Source organism: Oryctolagus cuniculus, chromosome 3, assembly GCF_051225735.1.
Source record: "Oryctolagus cuniculus isolate XC-2025 breed Fujian yellow rabbit chromosome 3, ASM5122573v1, whole genome shotgun sequence".
NCBI classification, from domain to species: domain Eukaryota; kingdom Metazoa; phylum Chordata; class Mammalia; order Lagomorpha; family Leporidae; genus Oryctolagus; species Oryctolagus cuniculus.
Genome location: NC_142869.1, coordinates 25,483,709 through 25,498,728, shown reverse-complemented (window position 1 = coordinate 25,498,728; position 15,020 = coordinate 25,483,709). Strand labels below are relative to the sequence as shown.

The 15,020-nt window shown below is 36.4% G+C and overlaps 1 protein-coding gene across 1 annotated transcript in view; it reads left to right on the top strand.

Annotated features, from left to right (window-relative positions):
- SPAG16 (sperm associated antigen 16) overlaps positions 1-15,020 on the top strand; it is a 1,165,801-nt gene that overhangs the window by 628,794 nt on the left and 521,987 nt on the right. The window contains exon 12 of the mRNA XM_051849131.3: positions 6,075-6,260. Within this exon, the coding sequence (XP_051705091.3) occupies positions 6,075-6,260 (186 nt within the window). The remainder of the gene's footprint in view (positions 1-6,074; positions 6,261-15,020) is intronic.

Below are 15,020 nucleotides of genomic sequence, written 5' to 3'. Positions count from 1 at the left end.
AAAGTTTGGGGAGCTCTCACAAACTGTATATGCTAAATGTACCTTGACTACATCAGTATTTTTCAAGTACCCTCAATTTTAAAGTCGGTTTTTCCAATATAATCATTTTATGAGCTCAGAGAAGCCCAAATACACAAACACTTTAATTTAGCTGGGTTTGGTTACATGCTTTCTGATACATAAAGGGATACATACAGGTTGGGCATTTGGCCCAGTACTTAAGACACTGGTTCCCACATCAGAGCATAGTTTTCAACTTTGGCTCCTAGTTCTAGCTTCCTGCCCGTGTAGGCTCTGGAAGACCATGGTGATGGCTTGAGAAATTAGATTCCTATCAATTTAATTGAATACCTGAGTTGAATTCCTGGTTCCTGGCTTCAGCCCTGGCCCAGCCCTATTCATTGTGGGTTTTTGAGGAGTGAATCAGCAGTTAGGAGTGCTGTTTGTCTCATGGTCTCTCAACTAAATAAAATTTGGAAATAAAATGATACATATATGTTCTATGATAAATGAGAACATTGCCACATTATAAATTCAAAGAGCCCTATTTAGTAGTAGGTAAATGGGACTACAAAATAATGGTGGTAATTTATTTCTGCAACTTACAGAAAAAGAGGTAAACAATTTAAGAATTTAAGTAGAGATCACAAGAGAAACTTATCTAAAGCAATCTCATGTTTGAAGGTTACTAAGAATTAAAAATGCTATAGGAAGAATTCTCTTATTAGGTTTCCAAAATCACCCTCCCTTAAAGGCATATAGCAGAGCATATCATCCATATTTCCAACTGATAAACAATGAGTTTTAGAGACCTTAAATGTAAACAGGAAATGGCTGTCCAAAGTCACGTAGGTTGTCTAGCAGAGCCAGAGTGAACAGCCACCTACACCTTCCTGCTTTTACAATTTCTTCTTCCTACTTTGATATTATATGCATTGAATTATTCTGTCCCACCCCTTTCTAATGAAACACTATAGCACATTTCATAAAAGAAAGCTTTACTAATGTCAATCCAGAGCCTGTAATATATTTAGTTGTCAAAACTAAAGTCTCAGTAATAAACTTGAATATTTCTGTAGTTTTTAGTACTAAAATCTTTATTAAAAAGTAAGAATTTGCATGAAGAATATGCAAAATGTGGTATGGGATAAAGTAATTATAGAAAATACGATGCATTTCTATAAACAATTGCACATGATTTGCTAAGTCTGAATTGGCTTAAGCCAAGTTAATATAATTTATTTATTGACTATAAACTGCAAATAAATTTTCAGGGCACTTATGTGTGATATTAATTATTATTAGCCAATATATGTTCTTCCTTGGAAGAGAGAATGGAATTGGAAGGTTTAGGAGAGACAGCCCACAGAGGTAACATGTATTGATGGGATTAGCAGTGAAATTAGAAAGCAGAAAAGAGAAATATAAGGGGAATTTAGTAAGAAAAGATGAAAAGAAGTTTTAAAAAATTATTAAAAGAGTTATCCACAGAGAGATGGTGTATTAATCAGCTTTTCATTACTTTAACTAAAATACCTGAAAGGAATTTCTTAGGAAGGAAGATTGTATCACAGTCCTAGATCAGGGTTCCTGTGAGTCAGGCATCTGATGGTGGAACAGGTACAGAAGGGAGATCAATGGATATCTAGTAAGTAGAGAACATCTTGGCCCAACTGAGCTAAATAACAACATCTATCATGTGAGCTACCTTCTGAGGGCAAGCCCTCAGTGAACCTAAAGATCTCCCTCTACACCTCCCTTCTAACCCAAAATTAGATAGAATTTCCACACTTAATCCATTAACTGTTAAAATAAGGCTTTGATGTTTAAAGATTTGTATTAGTTTGAGGATCCAAATCCCATTCAATCTGTAACAGATGGGCACAATTTGAATATCAACGGGAAACATAGGGATATATAATCCATATTCAACATTGTGTGTTGTATCACCTATGGTGGTGAAATAGCTATCAGTTCCTACAACTCAATGTCTGCTAGGTCTATCTATCAAATCTATTTTTCTGACAATTTTTAGTAGTTTCAATGAGAATAATAGTATGGATATATTTTGTAATTAGCAATAATACTTTACTTTTATCTCACTTTTCTCTTTGCTGTTAAAAGCTTCATTAAAGTATTTTGCACATCAGATAATTAAATGTCCACTGGAATGATCTTTTTACTATTATTCTAGAAAACTAGAATCAGTATATCCTGATAAATATTATGAATAGTATATTAGTTATACATTCTGATAGAACAATGAAAACAAATAAAACCATCAATTTAGCTTTTTAATGTTTTCTCTTTTATTGTTCAATTATATTAATATTAAATATTTACTATAAGATAGAAATATGACACATAGGTCATTTAAAAGTCATAAAAAATAAATATACAACAAAGCCAGCCTATAACTAGACAAAACTATTCTGGTAAATTTATTATTTGCATTTTTATTCCCTACTTCCCCACATCCCTGCAAATAGTGTACTTTTCCACACCTGGACTTTCTCTTTGCTCAGCTGACTTGTTTTGACCAAAGGCATGTTGGCTGATATTACACAAGCAAAGGCTTGACATATGTGTCCATAACAGAGTCAGATTTGCTGTGTTTCTCCAATGTCATAAAACCACCATTGCATATTTGCTGTGCCTTCAGACTAAGCCCCCAGAATGCATCTGCAAACAGCAGAGTTTCCAGTAGACCTGCATTGGTTAGCAGCTCTTTACTGCCTACCAAAGCCTGAAGCTGAGTCATCCAACTGTCCTGAAAACCATGAGTGAAAAGAAACTGTATGGTATGAGCGTTTGTTTATGGGATAAGACATCCCATATCCAAGTGCCTGAATCTTAAGTCTGGGCTCTTCTCTCAATTCCAGCTTCCTGCTAATACACACGTTTGGGAGGCAGCAGGTGGGTGAATGACGTAGTTGAATCCCTGCCACCCACATGAGAGACCTGTATTGAGTTCCTGGCTTCTGTCTTTGGTCTGTTGCACTCCTTGCAATTGTGAACATTTGGGGAATGAACAAGCAGATGGACGGACTCTCCATCTGTTTCTCTCTGGGACTCTTGAATAAATAAATTTTTGAAAAAAAGAAACTCTTGTTTTAAAGCCACTGAAATTTGAAATGGTTTGTTACCTAATACTTAGACAATAATTAGAATTACTTACATGAGCTATTTGCTCTTTCTTAATACACTCTTTTATTTGATACCTAGAGATAATCAATCTGAACACTTTAAATGTCATTACCATATTTTTCTAGAAATAATTTTATTTTATACATTTATGTCTATATATACCATATAGTATACTTCAATATACTACGTACATTAAAGTGCATCGTAATTTATGTGGTAATCCGAATCTCATTTTTCCCCTAACAGAGTACTTTTATTTACATAGTTATTTGTAGCTGTATTTTATTCATTTCCCCTATTCTATCCACTGAGTAACTTGCTCATATTTTATCTATGCTACTCATGCTACTTGGATGATTTCCAGTTTTACTGATACAAGCCTTATCTATATATCTGGGGATTGTGTATATGAGGAGTCCTCAAAATGTTCATGAGAAAAGTACCTTTCATTACAATTTTCCATGAATTGATTATATTGGAATATATGTGAAAACATTTCTCTATGGCATCAATCAAATTTTTGACCTCATTGTCTCTGTCAGGGTTCTGCAGAGAAATAGAGCCATTAAAGTATGTGTATGTACACTTGTGTATTTGAGGGCTTCAAATCATTTATGGACAATGCACATTATCTTTAATTCCATTGTTCAGTGAAGTTTTTTGAGTACCTGTAGCACCCACTGTTGCCATTTTGTCTCATCTGGTTTGTGTGAGGCCAAAGACACTGTGGTTTTCACACAACTTGAAGCTCTTTTCCAATTTTAGTGTGCCATTCTCTCAATCTCTCTCTCTCAGTCCTCAGAGTTGTCTTTTATTTTCTCATGAACCAAAAGTATATAGCTTTTCATATTTCAAACCATGTTTTTTAAAAGGTAAAATTATATCAAAATAATATCCTGAAATTTGCATCCTATTTATTTTAGATTTAGATGAGTTCTTGCATGTGAACTATAATCTCAATATATTAAAAAACATATATATTGTTTATGTTTATTGTTAATTAAATATCAATTTACGGCACATATAAAGAAATAAAACTTCATCCTTCCTGTTGTAACTATTCGAGTTGTGAGTTTTATTTTTCTTGGCAAATGGTTTAAACAAGAGGGAAGTGTGTAAAACTTAGATGAAAGGATTTTTCAGCCTGAGGCAGAAGTAGGCCACAGTAAAATTTATCATAGACCAAAACTTTGGTTCATAATAGTGTGCAAACCCATTAGAAAGATAGATTTGAAGAAGAGATGTGGTGAAATAATATGTTTATGTTTGCTTGGATTCTTTTTAGTCAAGTGTTTTATTTGGTCTTTAAGATTACTGATTGGCAAACATATAAATATATAACTACTGCAAAAAGCAGTTTTTTATTGCCTATCTGTTGGTGAAGGTCTATCTGCTATATAGTAATATTTTTCAAATTAGAATACATAAAATTAATAGACATCTTTTCTTGCTGTAATGAGAATGTCCTCAATCCATAATGTACCATCTCTGTAGCACTTTCTGATCTTCCTTTCCACGGATGGCTGTTTCTCCTTTGTGGATGAAAATTTTATTTCCCTCTTGAACTAAAAATAAACAAAAACTATGAGCAAGAAAGAAAATACTTTTTTTGATCTCGTCACTGCCTCTCTTAGAGATACCTGGAGCAATTTTTGGTTTTTAAGTATAACTTCATGCATACATTCATTCATATACTCATTCATATACTTTTCCTGTCAACATTTACCAATTTTTTTTAAGATTTATTTTATTTATTTGAAAGAGAGTTACAGAGAGAAATAGAGACAGAGAGAGATCTTCCATCTGCTGGTTCACCCCCCAGTTGGTCGCAATGGCTGGAGCTGTGCTGATCTGAAGCCAGGAACCAGGAGCTTCTTCCAGGTCTCTCACATGGGTGCAGGGGCCCAAGGACTTGGGCCATCTTCTATTGTTTCCCAGGCTATAGCAGAGAGCTGGATTGGAAGTGGAGTAGCCGGGACTCGAACTGGCGCCCGTATGGGATGCCAGCGCTTCAGGCCAGGGCGTTAACCCGCTGCACCACAGCGCTGGCCCCTCACCAAATATTTTTAGCAATCATAATGCTCAGTCCTATAGAAGCAGAGACAAGAAACAGTTCTGTGCTATAACATACGGCCTACTTGGGGAGGAGGGCATTTGATTCAATGAGAGGAAGTTACTAAGGGATCATATGGAAAGAGCGTATAAAGAGAAAATAGAAGTGGAAAGGGTAATGAAATAAAATTTTCTTGTAGCTGACATTTTGCAACAACAAAAAAAAAACCATTATTTGTGTTCAGGTCATTAATACTCATTTCTTAAACTACGTTTGGGCCCACTGCCTGGAAGACCTTGTTCTTTTAACGTCTGATAAAGACCTAAGTGGAAAGTCCATTGACTCTTCCACAACCATCAGATCTTAAAAAATCTCTGTTCTCTCTTATGGCACAAAATCCATTTCGTTCCTGATTCCCTGGTACCTTATTTAACCAGACAGCACTCTTGGTGCTTCAAGCATAAATGGTGCTGACTTATTGTTTTACATTGTGTTATGTTTGAAATTGCCTTAGCCCATGTCAGAATAATCATTTTGAGGTCGCATTTTCCATAGAGCCCAACACATAACCCTGAACCAAACATACAGTAACAAAATCTCTAATTTAGTAACTTAATCCAGAAGAATCTAAGAGAATTAATCCTAGAACCTGAACAATAGCAGTCAATCTCATCAGCTTGAATTACTAAATGGTACAAGTAATTAATTATATAGACCCAAATAAGATAAGATACTATAATTTGGTTGTTTATTTATAGCCCTACCAGTAGGAATAATTCACTTACATACACACAAATTACAGAATATAGTTATTCTTAAAAATAAATTATAAATCATTTTGTAACAAATGATTTTTTTTTGTTCTTGCAAATAGTGGCAACAAGTTGGCTACATCAAGTGGTGACACTACAGTTAAATTGTGGGACCTATATAAAGGCAACTGCATTTTGACTTTCGAAGGACACAGCCATGCAGTCTGGTCCTGCTCATGGCACTCCTGTGGCAGTTTTGTAGCTTCTTCCTCAATGGATACAACTAGCAAAATCTGGGATGTCAACAGGTAAGAAGTACTTTAAGCATTAATAACCTCTATGTGGAGATAAATCGATCTATGATATGCATAAAGCTATATAGGAAAAGCTTTTTTCTTCAATGCTACCCCTGGAAAACTTTAATAGAAACTGCTAGATGATAAGATTATAGAGAGCTATTTAAATAATCTCTTTTTGGAATTCATTTTTAACTCCATCAGTCTTTGCTGATGTTATAATTCCTTTCTAAATGTGGGTATCAAGATCAAGCCTGTGTAATAAGATTAGAATTCCTTCATTTGGAAGTGGTTTGTTTTAAGCAGATCAGAACTAATACTTATAAAGAGTTAGGTTTTTAGTTCTGCCTTACTGACATTTTCTCTCCAAACAATGGAGTTTAACTATATAATAGATTTGAATGTGATGGAAATATATCCTGTTTTATGTGTAATTTTGGTATTTTGGTTTCCCTAATTAAGATGTTTCTTGGCAAAGGTTTCAATTTATTGCATGTAGAGTCCTATAAAATATCATATGGCTATACAAGTTTTATGTTTTAATTTTAATTCAGAACAGACAAATTAATTATGTTTATAGTATCAAAATTGCAGCTATCCGTGTACTTTTATATGATTATTAGATTCTGTTAGGTGTTCAAATGTGATTTAAAGAGGTAAATACGGGCCGGCGCCGCAGCTCAATAGGTTAATCCTCCACTTGCGGTTCCGGCTCCCCGGGTTCTAGTCGTGGTCGGGGCACCGGATTCTGTCCTGGTTGCCCCTCTTCCAGGCCAGCTCTCTGCTGTGGCCCGGGAGTGCAGTGGAGGATGGCCCAAGTGCTTGGGCCATGCACCCCATGGGAGACCAGGAGAAGCACCTGGCTCCTGCCTTCGGATCAGCACGATGTGCTGGCCGCATTGGAGGGTGAACCAACAGCAAAAGGAAGACCTTTCTCTCTGTCTCTCTCTCTCACTGTCCACTCTACCTGTCAAAAAAAAAAAAAAAAAAAAAAAAAAAAAAAAAAGAGGTAAATTCAGGTACTATAAAACACAATCATTGATTCAACTAAAGAATTACAAATCATCTCAGACTTCTGATAAATTGTGTCATTGAAATGGTGCCTATATCCAAGAATAAGCAATAATGACTGGCAAATATAGGAAAACAGTTGTCACAAAGCCATGGTAATGTACTTTGTGTAAAATGATGAACTCATTCTAAAGCCAAGGACTACTGATTTAGAGTCATGTGTGAAACAGGTGCTTTGAACACCTGTCTGGATTCTTCCTTTAATCATGGGAAGCATCTGTTATGAAATGGCATGGCCATGAATACCGTATTTCTGACTTATTACTATCTAAAGTAGTGGTGATTTAAGATTTCTTTTAATTCTCAGTTTGGTAAATTTTATCTGAAACAATTATATATAATTCTTAATTTTATTATGCTTATAATTTATGTGAATGTATTTCATATTATAATAGGTTACTGGACTTTTGACGCTAGTATCTAGTTTTAATTTTTGCCAACTTTGGCTTTGATGTGGAAGCTAATAAAAGACTGTGCCCAATCTAAAGTATATCTTCAAATCTCTTAACAATTCAGAGTTTTTAAAAGATTATTTTTTATTTGAAAGGCAGAGTTACAGATAGAGGGGGAGGAGGAGAGACAGAGTGAGATTTCTGTCTGCTGGTTCACTCCCCAAACAGCCACAATTGCCAGATCTGGTCCAATTTGGAGTGCTGGTGCTGTAGATGGTGGCTTTACTCACTACACTGCAGCACTGGCACCTAGTCAGAGTTTTTAAACCAAACCATGATTAAAAACTGATTCTCGATAGGCTTAGCCCTACTTAGTATAGTTTCAAATACTTTGACTTGACAACTTTGTTCCACAGCCCTGATATCCAAATACTGTCTTATAATCTTTCCAATAGATACTGACATAACAGATCAAAATTACTCCTGATGCATGCCAAAATTCTTTAAATTTAAAATTTCCAATCAATGTCAACAGCTTACCTTCACCAATAAGGACTTTTTATAAATTTTAAAGCCAAGATAATAGACAAATAATGGAGAAATTTTTTTAAGATTTATTTATTTATTTGAAAGTCAGAGTTACAGAGAGAGGGGAGGCAGAGAGAGAGAGAGAGGTCTTCCATCCAGTGGTTCACTCCCCAATTGGCCACAACGGCTGGAGCTGTGTAGATTCAAAGCCAGAAGCCAGGAGCTTCCTCCAGGTCTCCCACATGAGTGCAGGGGCCTAAGCACTTGGGCCATCTTCCACTGCTTTCCCAGGCCATAGCAGAGAGCTGGATCAGAAGTGGAGCATCCGGGCCTTGAACCAGCACTCATATGGGATGCCAGCGCTTCAGGCCAAGGTGTTAACCCGCTGCACCACAGTGCCGGCCCCAGGGAGAAATATTTTGATAGTAGCTATTGATACATTTGTCAGTGTCATAAAGTATCAAGCTCTAATTTGCAATTACTCATGGATCAATATTGTGTGGATATGTCTAAAGCAAGTGTGTTGCTTGAAAATTTAACAGGCTACTAAAACTACCTTAGTGACATAAGAGGAGAAGTTATTTGCCTTAGTAAGACAGATGACATTGGAAATTGTTTTATATTGGTTCATATATTTTTATTTTGATGCTGTGCTTTCTTAATAAATATAATTTATAATGGTTGATGTTATTGTTCAGCAGAGAGGAAGAGGTCAGAATCTATTTTCCTCTTATGCCATCCACCCATCCATTTGAGCTCCTAGCTCAGTCTTGAAAATCCTTTGGCTGATGTCACATCACTAGTCCTGTAAACTAGTTCCTGAATTAGGCATTACTTGGCAATATCATCTATTTACTCCTCACCAGAAATTTGGAACACTGTAAAGCATAATCAGTATAAAGTTCTGGGTAAAGATTTAAGTTTTTTTTTAAGATTTATTTTATTTATTTGGAAGACATTGTGACACACAGAACGAGAGAGAGAGAGAGAGAGCGAGCGAGCATGCCAGCAAGAGCATGTTTGCTAGCTTCCATCCACTGGTTCAGTTCCAAAATGGCCACAATGGCTGGGGATGGCACAAGCTGAAGCCAGGAACCTGGAATTCTGATTCTATCGTGTGGGTGGCAGGGGTTCAAGCACTTGGGCCATCTTATCTTCTGTTGCTTTCTGAGGTTCAATAGCAGGGAGATAGATCTGAAGCAGGGCAACCAGGACTCAACCCAACTCTCCAGTATGGGAGGCTGACTTTGCAGGCAGTGGCTTAACCTGTTGTGCCACTCATCTACCAAGACGTATTTTCTAATTGCCGATAAGAATCTCTGACCAGTATCTGGGGCAGTCTTAGTTTGGATAAGTCCATACTCTATAAGGTTTTCTGAGGGAATAATAGAAACACTTTGGGGTAGGCGTTGTGGCACAGTGGCATGACCTGCTACTTGTGGTGCTGGCATCCCATATGAGTGCTGGTGCAACTCCCAGTTGCTCCATGTCTGATCCAGTTCCCTGCTAAAGTGCCTGGGAAGGCAGCAGATGATGAACCAAGTGCTTGGATCCCTGCCAGGCACAGACCTGGGTGGAGTTCCAGCCTTCGACATGGTCAATCCCTGGCTGTTACGGCTGTCTGGGGAGTGAACCAGTGAATGGAACCACTCACTTGCTCACTTTCTTCCCAACCCCCTTTGTCTCTTACTCTGTCTTTGTAACTACCTTTCAAATAAATAAATCTTTATTAAAAGAATACTTTAATGATCTTATATATGATAATAGTTTAGAAGTTTGTGTTTCTGTGATTGATTTCTACCTTGGTTTTCAATTTTCAGTATTAAGAAGTAGAGAGAGAGTGAGAGCATGGGCAGGGAGGAGGGTAGGATGGGGAGTATTATTATGCTCTTAAATCTGTATATATGAAATACATGAAATTTGATCACATTATGTAAATTAAAATTTTTAAAAGATCAGTCAAAGCAGATGTCTGCAATGGCCCCCACAACCCCCATACACCCTATTTTACCCTAAGCAGAGAGTGCTTGGCACATGGTAGTGTGCTGTTTTTCATTTATGTAAGTACACTACCATGTGCCAAGCACTCTCTGCTTAGGGCAATACTGATGAAGAATATTCTCACTGTTCTCCCTACCCTATCCACATGCAAACTATAGAATAATTGTGTTGCCTTTTGTTGTTTTGAGCATCTCTTTTATAAGATTTATTTATTTACTTGAGAGGCAGAGTTACAGAGGGAGAGACAGAGAAAGAGGCCTTGCATCTGCTGGTTCACTCCACAAAAGGCCACAATGGTTGGAGCTGCGACCAACTGAAGCCAGGAGCCAGGAGTCAGGAGCTGCTTCTGGGTCTCCCCCACAGGTGCTGGGGCCCAATCACTTGGGCCATTTTCCACTGCTTTCCCAGGCCATCAGCAAGGAGCTGGATCAGAAATAGAGCAGCCAGAACTCGAACCAGAGCTCATATGGGAAGCCGGCACCACTGGCAGAGGCTTAGCCTGCTACACCACAGCGCTGGCCCCTAATTGTGCTGTCTGAGACAACATGAATCTACAAAATGTTGAATGTGTGATCTGAAAATTAGAAAATATTGGTCATGTATAAAAGTAATTTGAGTTTCTTTGGAGGCATTCATGCTTAACATTACTCAATGAGTATTCATGATATGACTTAAGAGTTTTGGGCTCTGTTACAGACTTAAGAAAATTCTCAGACTCAAGGATTGCCCTCCATGAGATTACAAATAATTAAAAAGGCAGCAGTTTTGAAGTAATCAGAGAATATGCAATACATCTACTGCTTATAGCGTTGCATCAGGAACTCTGGTAGACTCTGGCTACTTTTCTTCCGAGGTAGCTGGGTATTTGGCTAAGGAGCTATATCATACTGCCACTCTGAGTTTGGAAAGCAGACCATGTGCCTTCTTAGCTGGTAGCTTAGGGGAAAGAGTTTGGAAATAATCATAAAAACAAAATGGTACTGGATTTAGCTGTCTAAGCTGTTTTAACAAGGCATTCATTATACAGGCAAGAACTGAGTGGTTTGTTACCAGGATGAAAGGAAACAAAAAGGGTTTGTAAAATCCAATGGATTATGGGATCAAAATGGTAGGAGATAAATCTGCTATCCTTATATCTAAGTTGTTTCACAGGCTTTTGAGATTAATGCAGAAACAAGAAAAAAAGCAGGTTTCAGAGTCATATTTACTTTTGTTTGTGATTTCTGCTGTAGTGCATTTTCTGGAATTAAATACAATAGAAACCTACTAGTTTTTTGAGATAACTGCATTAACATGGAAACCATGAGCCTACCCTTAGGAACTTTCAGACTCTTCAGACTCTAAACAGTCCAAAAAAAAAAAAAAAGACTTATGTCCAAAGAAAGCTGATTTTTAATGTTGCACAGTTCACAAGGAAGGTGTATACCATATCACCCTCTTCAGTTATGGTCATAGAGGATAACTGAGAAGGAAAAACCTGTTACAGAATAAAGCCAGGAGCAGGGACAGAGGAGATCCTCTTGGGTAGTGTTTCATCTTTCAGTCAAGGAACTTTCTTCATTGCCATGACAGCATTTTCATGATTCCTGCCCGGAGGTCCACTACTTTCTAGACTAGTGGGGCTTGTGTGTTTCCTGTTTTTCTGCCTTTTGCGTTGCAGTTATTCTGTCCTTGCATCACCTCTGTGCGTTATGTTTGTGGTGGTGATGATGATCTGGATCAGAAAAGCTGTGTCTTGTTTAACTGACTGATCAAATGGTATGATACCATCTCTGAACTTAATGGAGAAAGTTATGCTTCATCCACTGATCATAGAATGGATTGCATGCAATAACTGAATGGGGCTTTGGTTTGTCTCTTCTTTGGGTCATGGGAAAGAGATCACTGAATACAGTATATGTGGAAGTAACAACTACACAGTTTTCATGGGCAAAAGTCCTAATGATGGCTTAGATTGTTAGCTGTTTATTGGAATTGTCCTTCTCTTTTGACATTGGTTGGGCATCTACCAATTTATGTTATTTCTCAGCCTCCCTATTGGTTAACGTAGTTGTGTCACTAAATTCTGGGCAATACAATATTAGTTACAGTGATAGGCGCCATTTCCATGTCCTTTCTCCCTTATGGTGGGATGGGATATCAATAACAGTGACTATAAGTAACCATAGAAGTCAGCAATTGAAAATGTCAGAGTAGTGAAATGAAGCCACTCCCACTCCCTACCTCAGGTTATCCTGGAACATTCTCTAGACTCCTCAATAGTAAATTCGTATTTTGTTGAGACATTGTATTTCCAGTTTTTGTAATAGCACTTTAGACTTGCCCTGTCCAACATAGGCATCAGTGAATATTTTTCAGATGGTATGTTTTTTCCTCATGATATATTCTTAAGGCAACTAAGGTGAATCCTGAAGCATTCTCAAAATTAAGTGGGTGGAGTAGCAATGGAAATTTTGTGCCGGTAAGTAGTTGTTCAAATTGCTATACTTTTTCTTTCCTTGCTCTTTTTCAATCCCTACTGTCTACTCCAATATTCTTGGAGCCTATGGAATCCTTCTTGCCAGTAGCAATGTTTGTAAGTCAAGAAATTTGTGTGGATGGAGGTTAATAACTGTAAAAGTCCTTGAAAATTGTGAGAAAATATGCAAATATGATGCATGTAAGTGTTGCCATTGATTCCAAAATAACAATTTCATTTAAACAACTAAAACCACTAAGAATTTTAAATATTTAGTGGCATTGACTATATTTACTAATGAGAATCAGTTTTGCAAGTTATAGTTAAAGCAGAGGAAATACAGAGTACTTTCTATATAGTTGACCTCACAGATTTACTTATTTATTTATAAATCCAGGAAATATACATTGAGCACTTACTTGATTATGTACTTAATTCTAGTAACTAAGCTACAAGTGAGCAAAATAGACAGACAAAACTCCTGCCCTCAGGAAGATAGCATTCTATTGGGAGGTAGGAAATATGCTAAATAAAAAATAATTATACTGAATAATTATATACAGTATTTATAATACAGTATTTATAGGTGATAAATTTTTAAGAGGAAAAAGAAAACATGAAAGATGAAAAGGAATGGTATGTACTAGAAAAACATTGTGATTTTAAACAGGAAGGCCAGAGAAAATTCTCACTATAAATGTGACATATAGATAGCCTGAAGCAGTGAGGCAAGATATCTGGGTGAAAAATATTCCAAGTTCTTCAGTGTAAGAAGTTTCTTATGGTGGTAACAGGGTTCACATGACTGATGAACAAAAAGAAGGCCAGTCTAACTGGAATCAGTAGAGGACTGAATGGTAAAGGTAAAGCAATTATGTGAGTGTGCATGTAATACAGGGTCTTGGAATTCATTTCAATGACTTTTGCCCTTATTCACAAAGAAATGGGAAGCCACTGCAGAGTCTCAAGCAGTGGTTTCAATCTGTTTTAGGATTTAATAGAGTGACTCTGGCCACTAGGTTGAAAATGAACTGTGGCAGAGGTGTAGGTGATAAAATAGTAAAAACAAGGAAAAGCAAGAAGAGTGGATACAAACTATTGCAACATTCCAGGGAAAATATAGAAAAGATTAGCCATTAACCTGGGAATAGTGATGGTACAAGAAATTGTATCCTGGGTCACTTTAGAAAATAAAACCTGTAGGAGTTTCTGAGATGTTGTGAGTCATGTGAGAAAGAGAAAATGGGTGACCTGTTACTTTTCTGATATGGCTGAAAGGCTGCACACTGATTTTTTGTACTGGAACATTACTATAAACTTTAGAAAAAAATTTCCAGCGAGTTGCATCATCTGGAATTCTAGAAAGTGCTGTAGAATAAGGAAAACCTTTTCATCTAGAATGTCCACTGAAGACAATTAATTGTTCCTGTCTGCCTACTACTGTCACTTCTGTATTAATTTAAGAATCCATTGATCACTCATAACTCTAGGTTGGAGGAGGGGAGAGAAAGAGAAAGAGAGCTGTAAAAGAAACTTTAAGAAAAAAGAAATGTGGAATATTAAGTTTCAGTTATGGTGAATAATCTTCTATTATATATTATTTCTTTTGGGTAAATAAAGCAAAAAGTATATCCCCAAAAGAGAGAAATTTCTGCATTATAAAACAACACTTATTTGTTAGAAAAGTAATAAAATGGACTCTGGTAATTATACTATAAAATATTCAACTCATACATTTCATGTTCTTTATGATTCTTTTGCACAGTTGGCTATGCTAGCAAAGAAGGACATATTGAACAATATTAATGGCTTTAAAACATAAAATAAGAAATATTAAGACTAAACTGCATGGATTATGGTACATTAATACCTGCCTTGTATTTCAAAGATCCCCATTTGCCTTCTTATACTTGAAAAGACACCCAAGGTATATATATTAACAGGCTGAAGTAGCAATGCTTGAAAAGTAATGTTATAAGAAATGATAAGATATTTAAATTGACCTCTTGTGATTAATTTATTGTGTTTCACCAGGACAATAAATCACCTGTTGCATCTTCTTGAATTTTCATTCATGTTCAAATAGTTTTCCCTAGAAATATAGACTTGAAATCATATCTAAGTATTATTGTACATAAACACATAGATAAGCACAAAAAGTGAAAAAAAAACAGGAAAGCAACATATTTTTCATTTTGATTCCTAGTTAATAGGCACTATTTGACAAATACATATTTTTATGGAGAAAAATGTATTAAATCTAAAGTTCATATTTTATTTACCAAGCTATACCATAATTCAAAAATTGAGATCTCCATAACC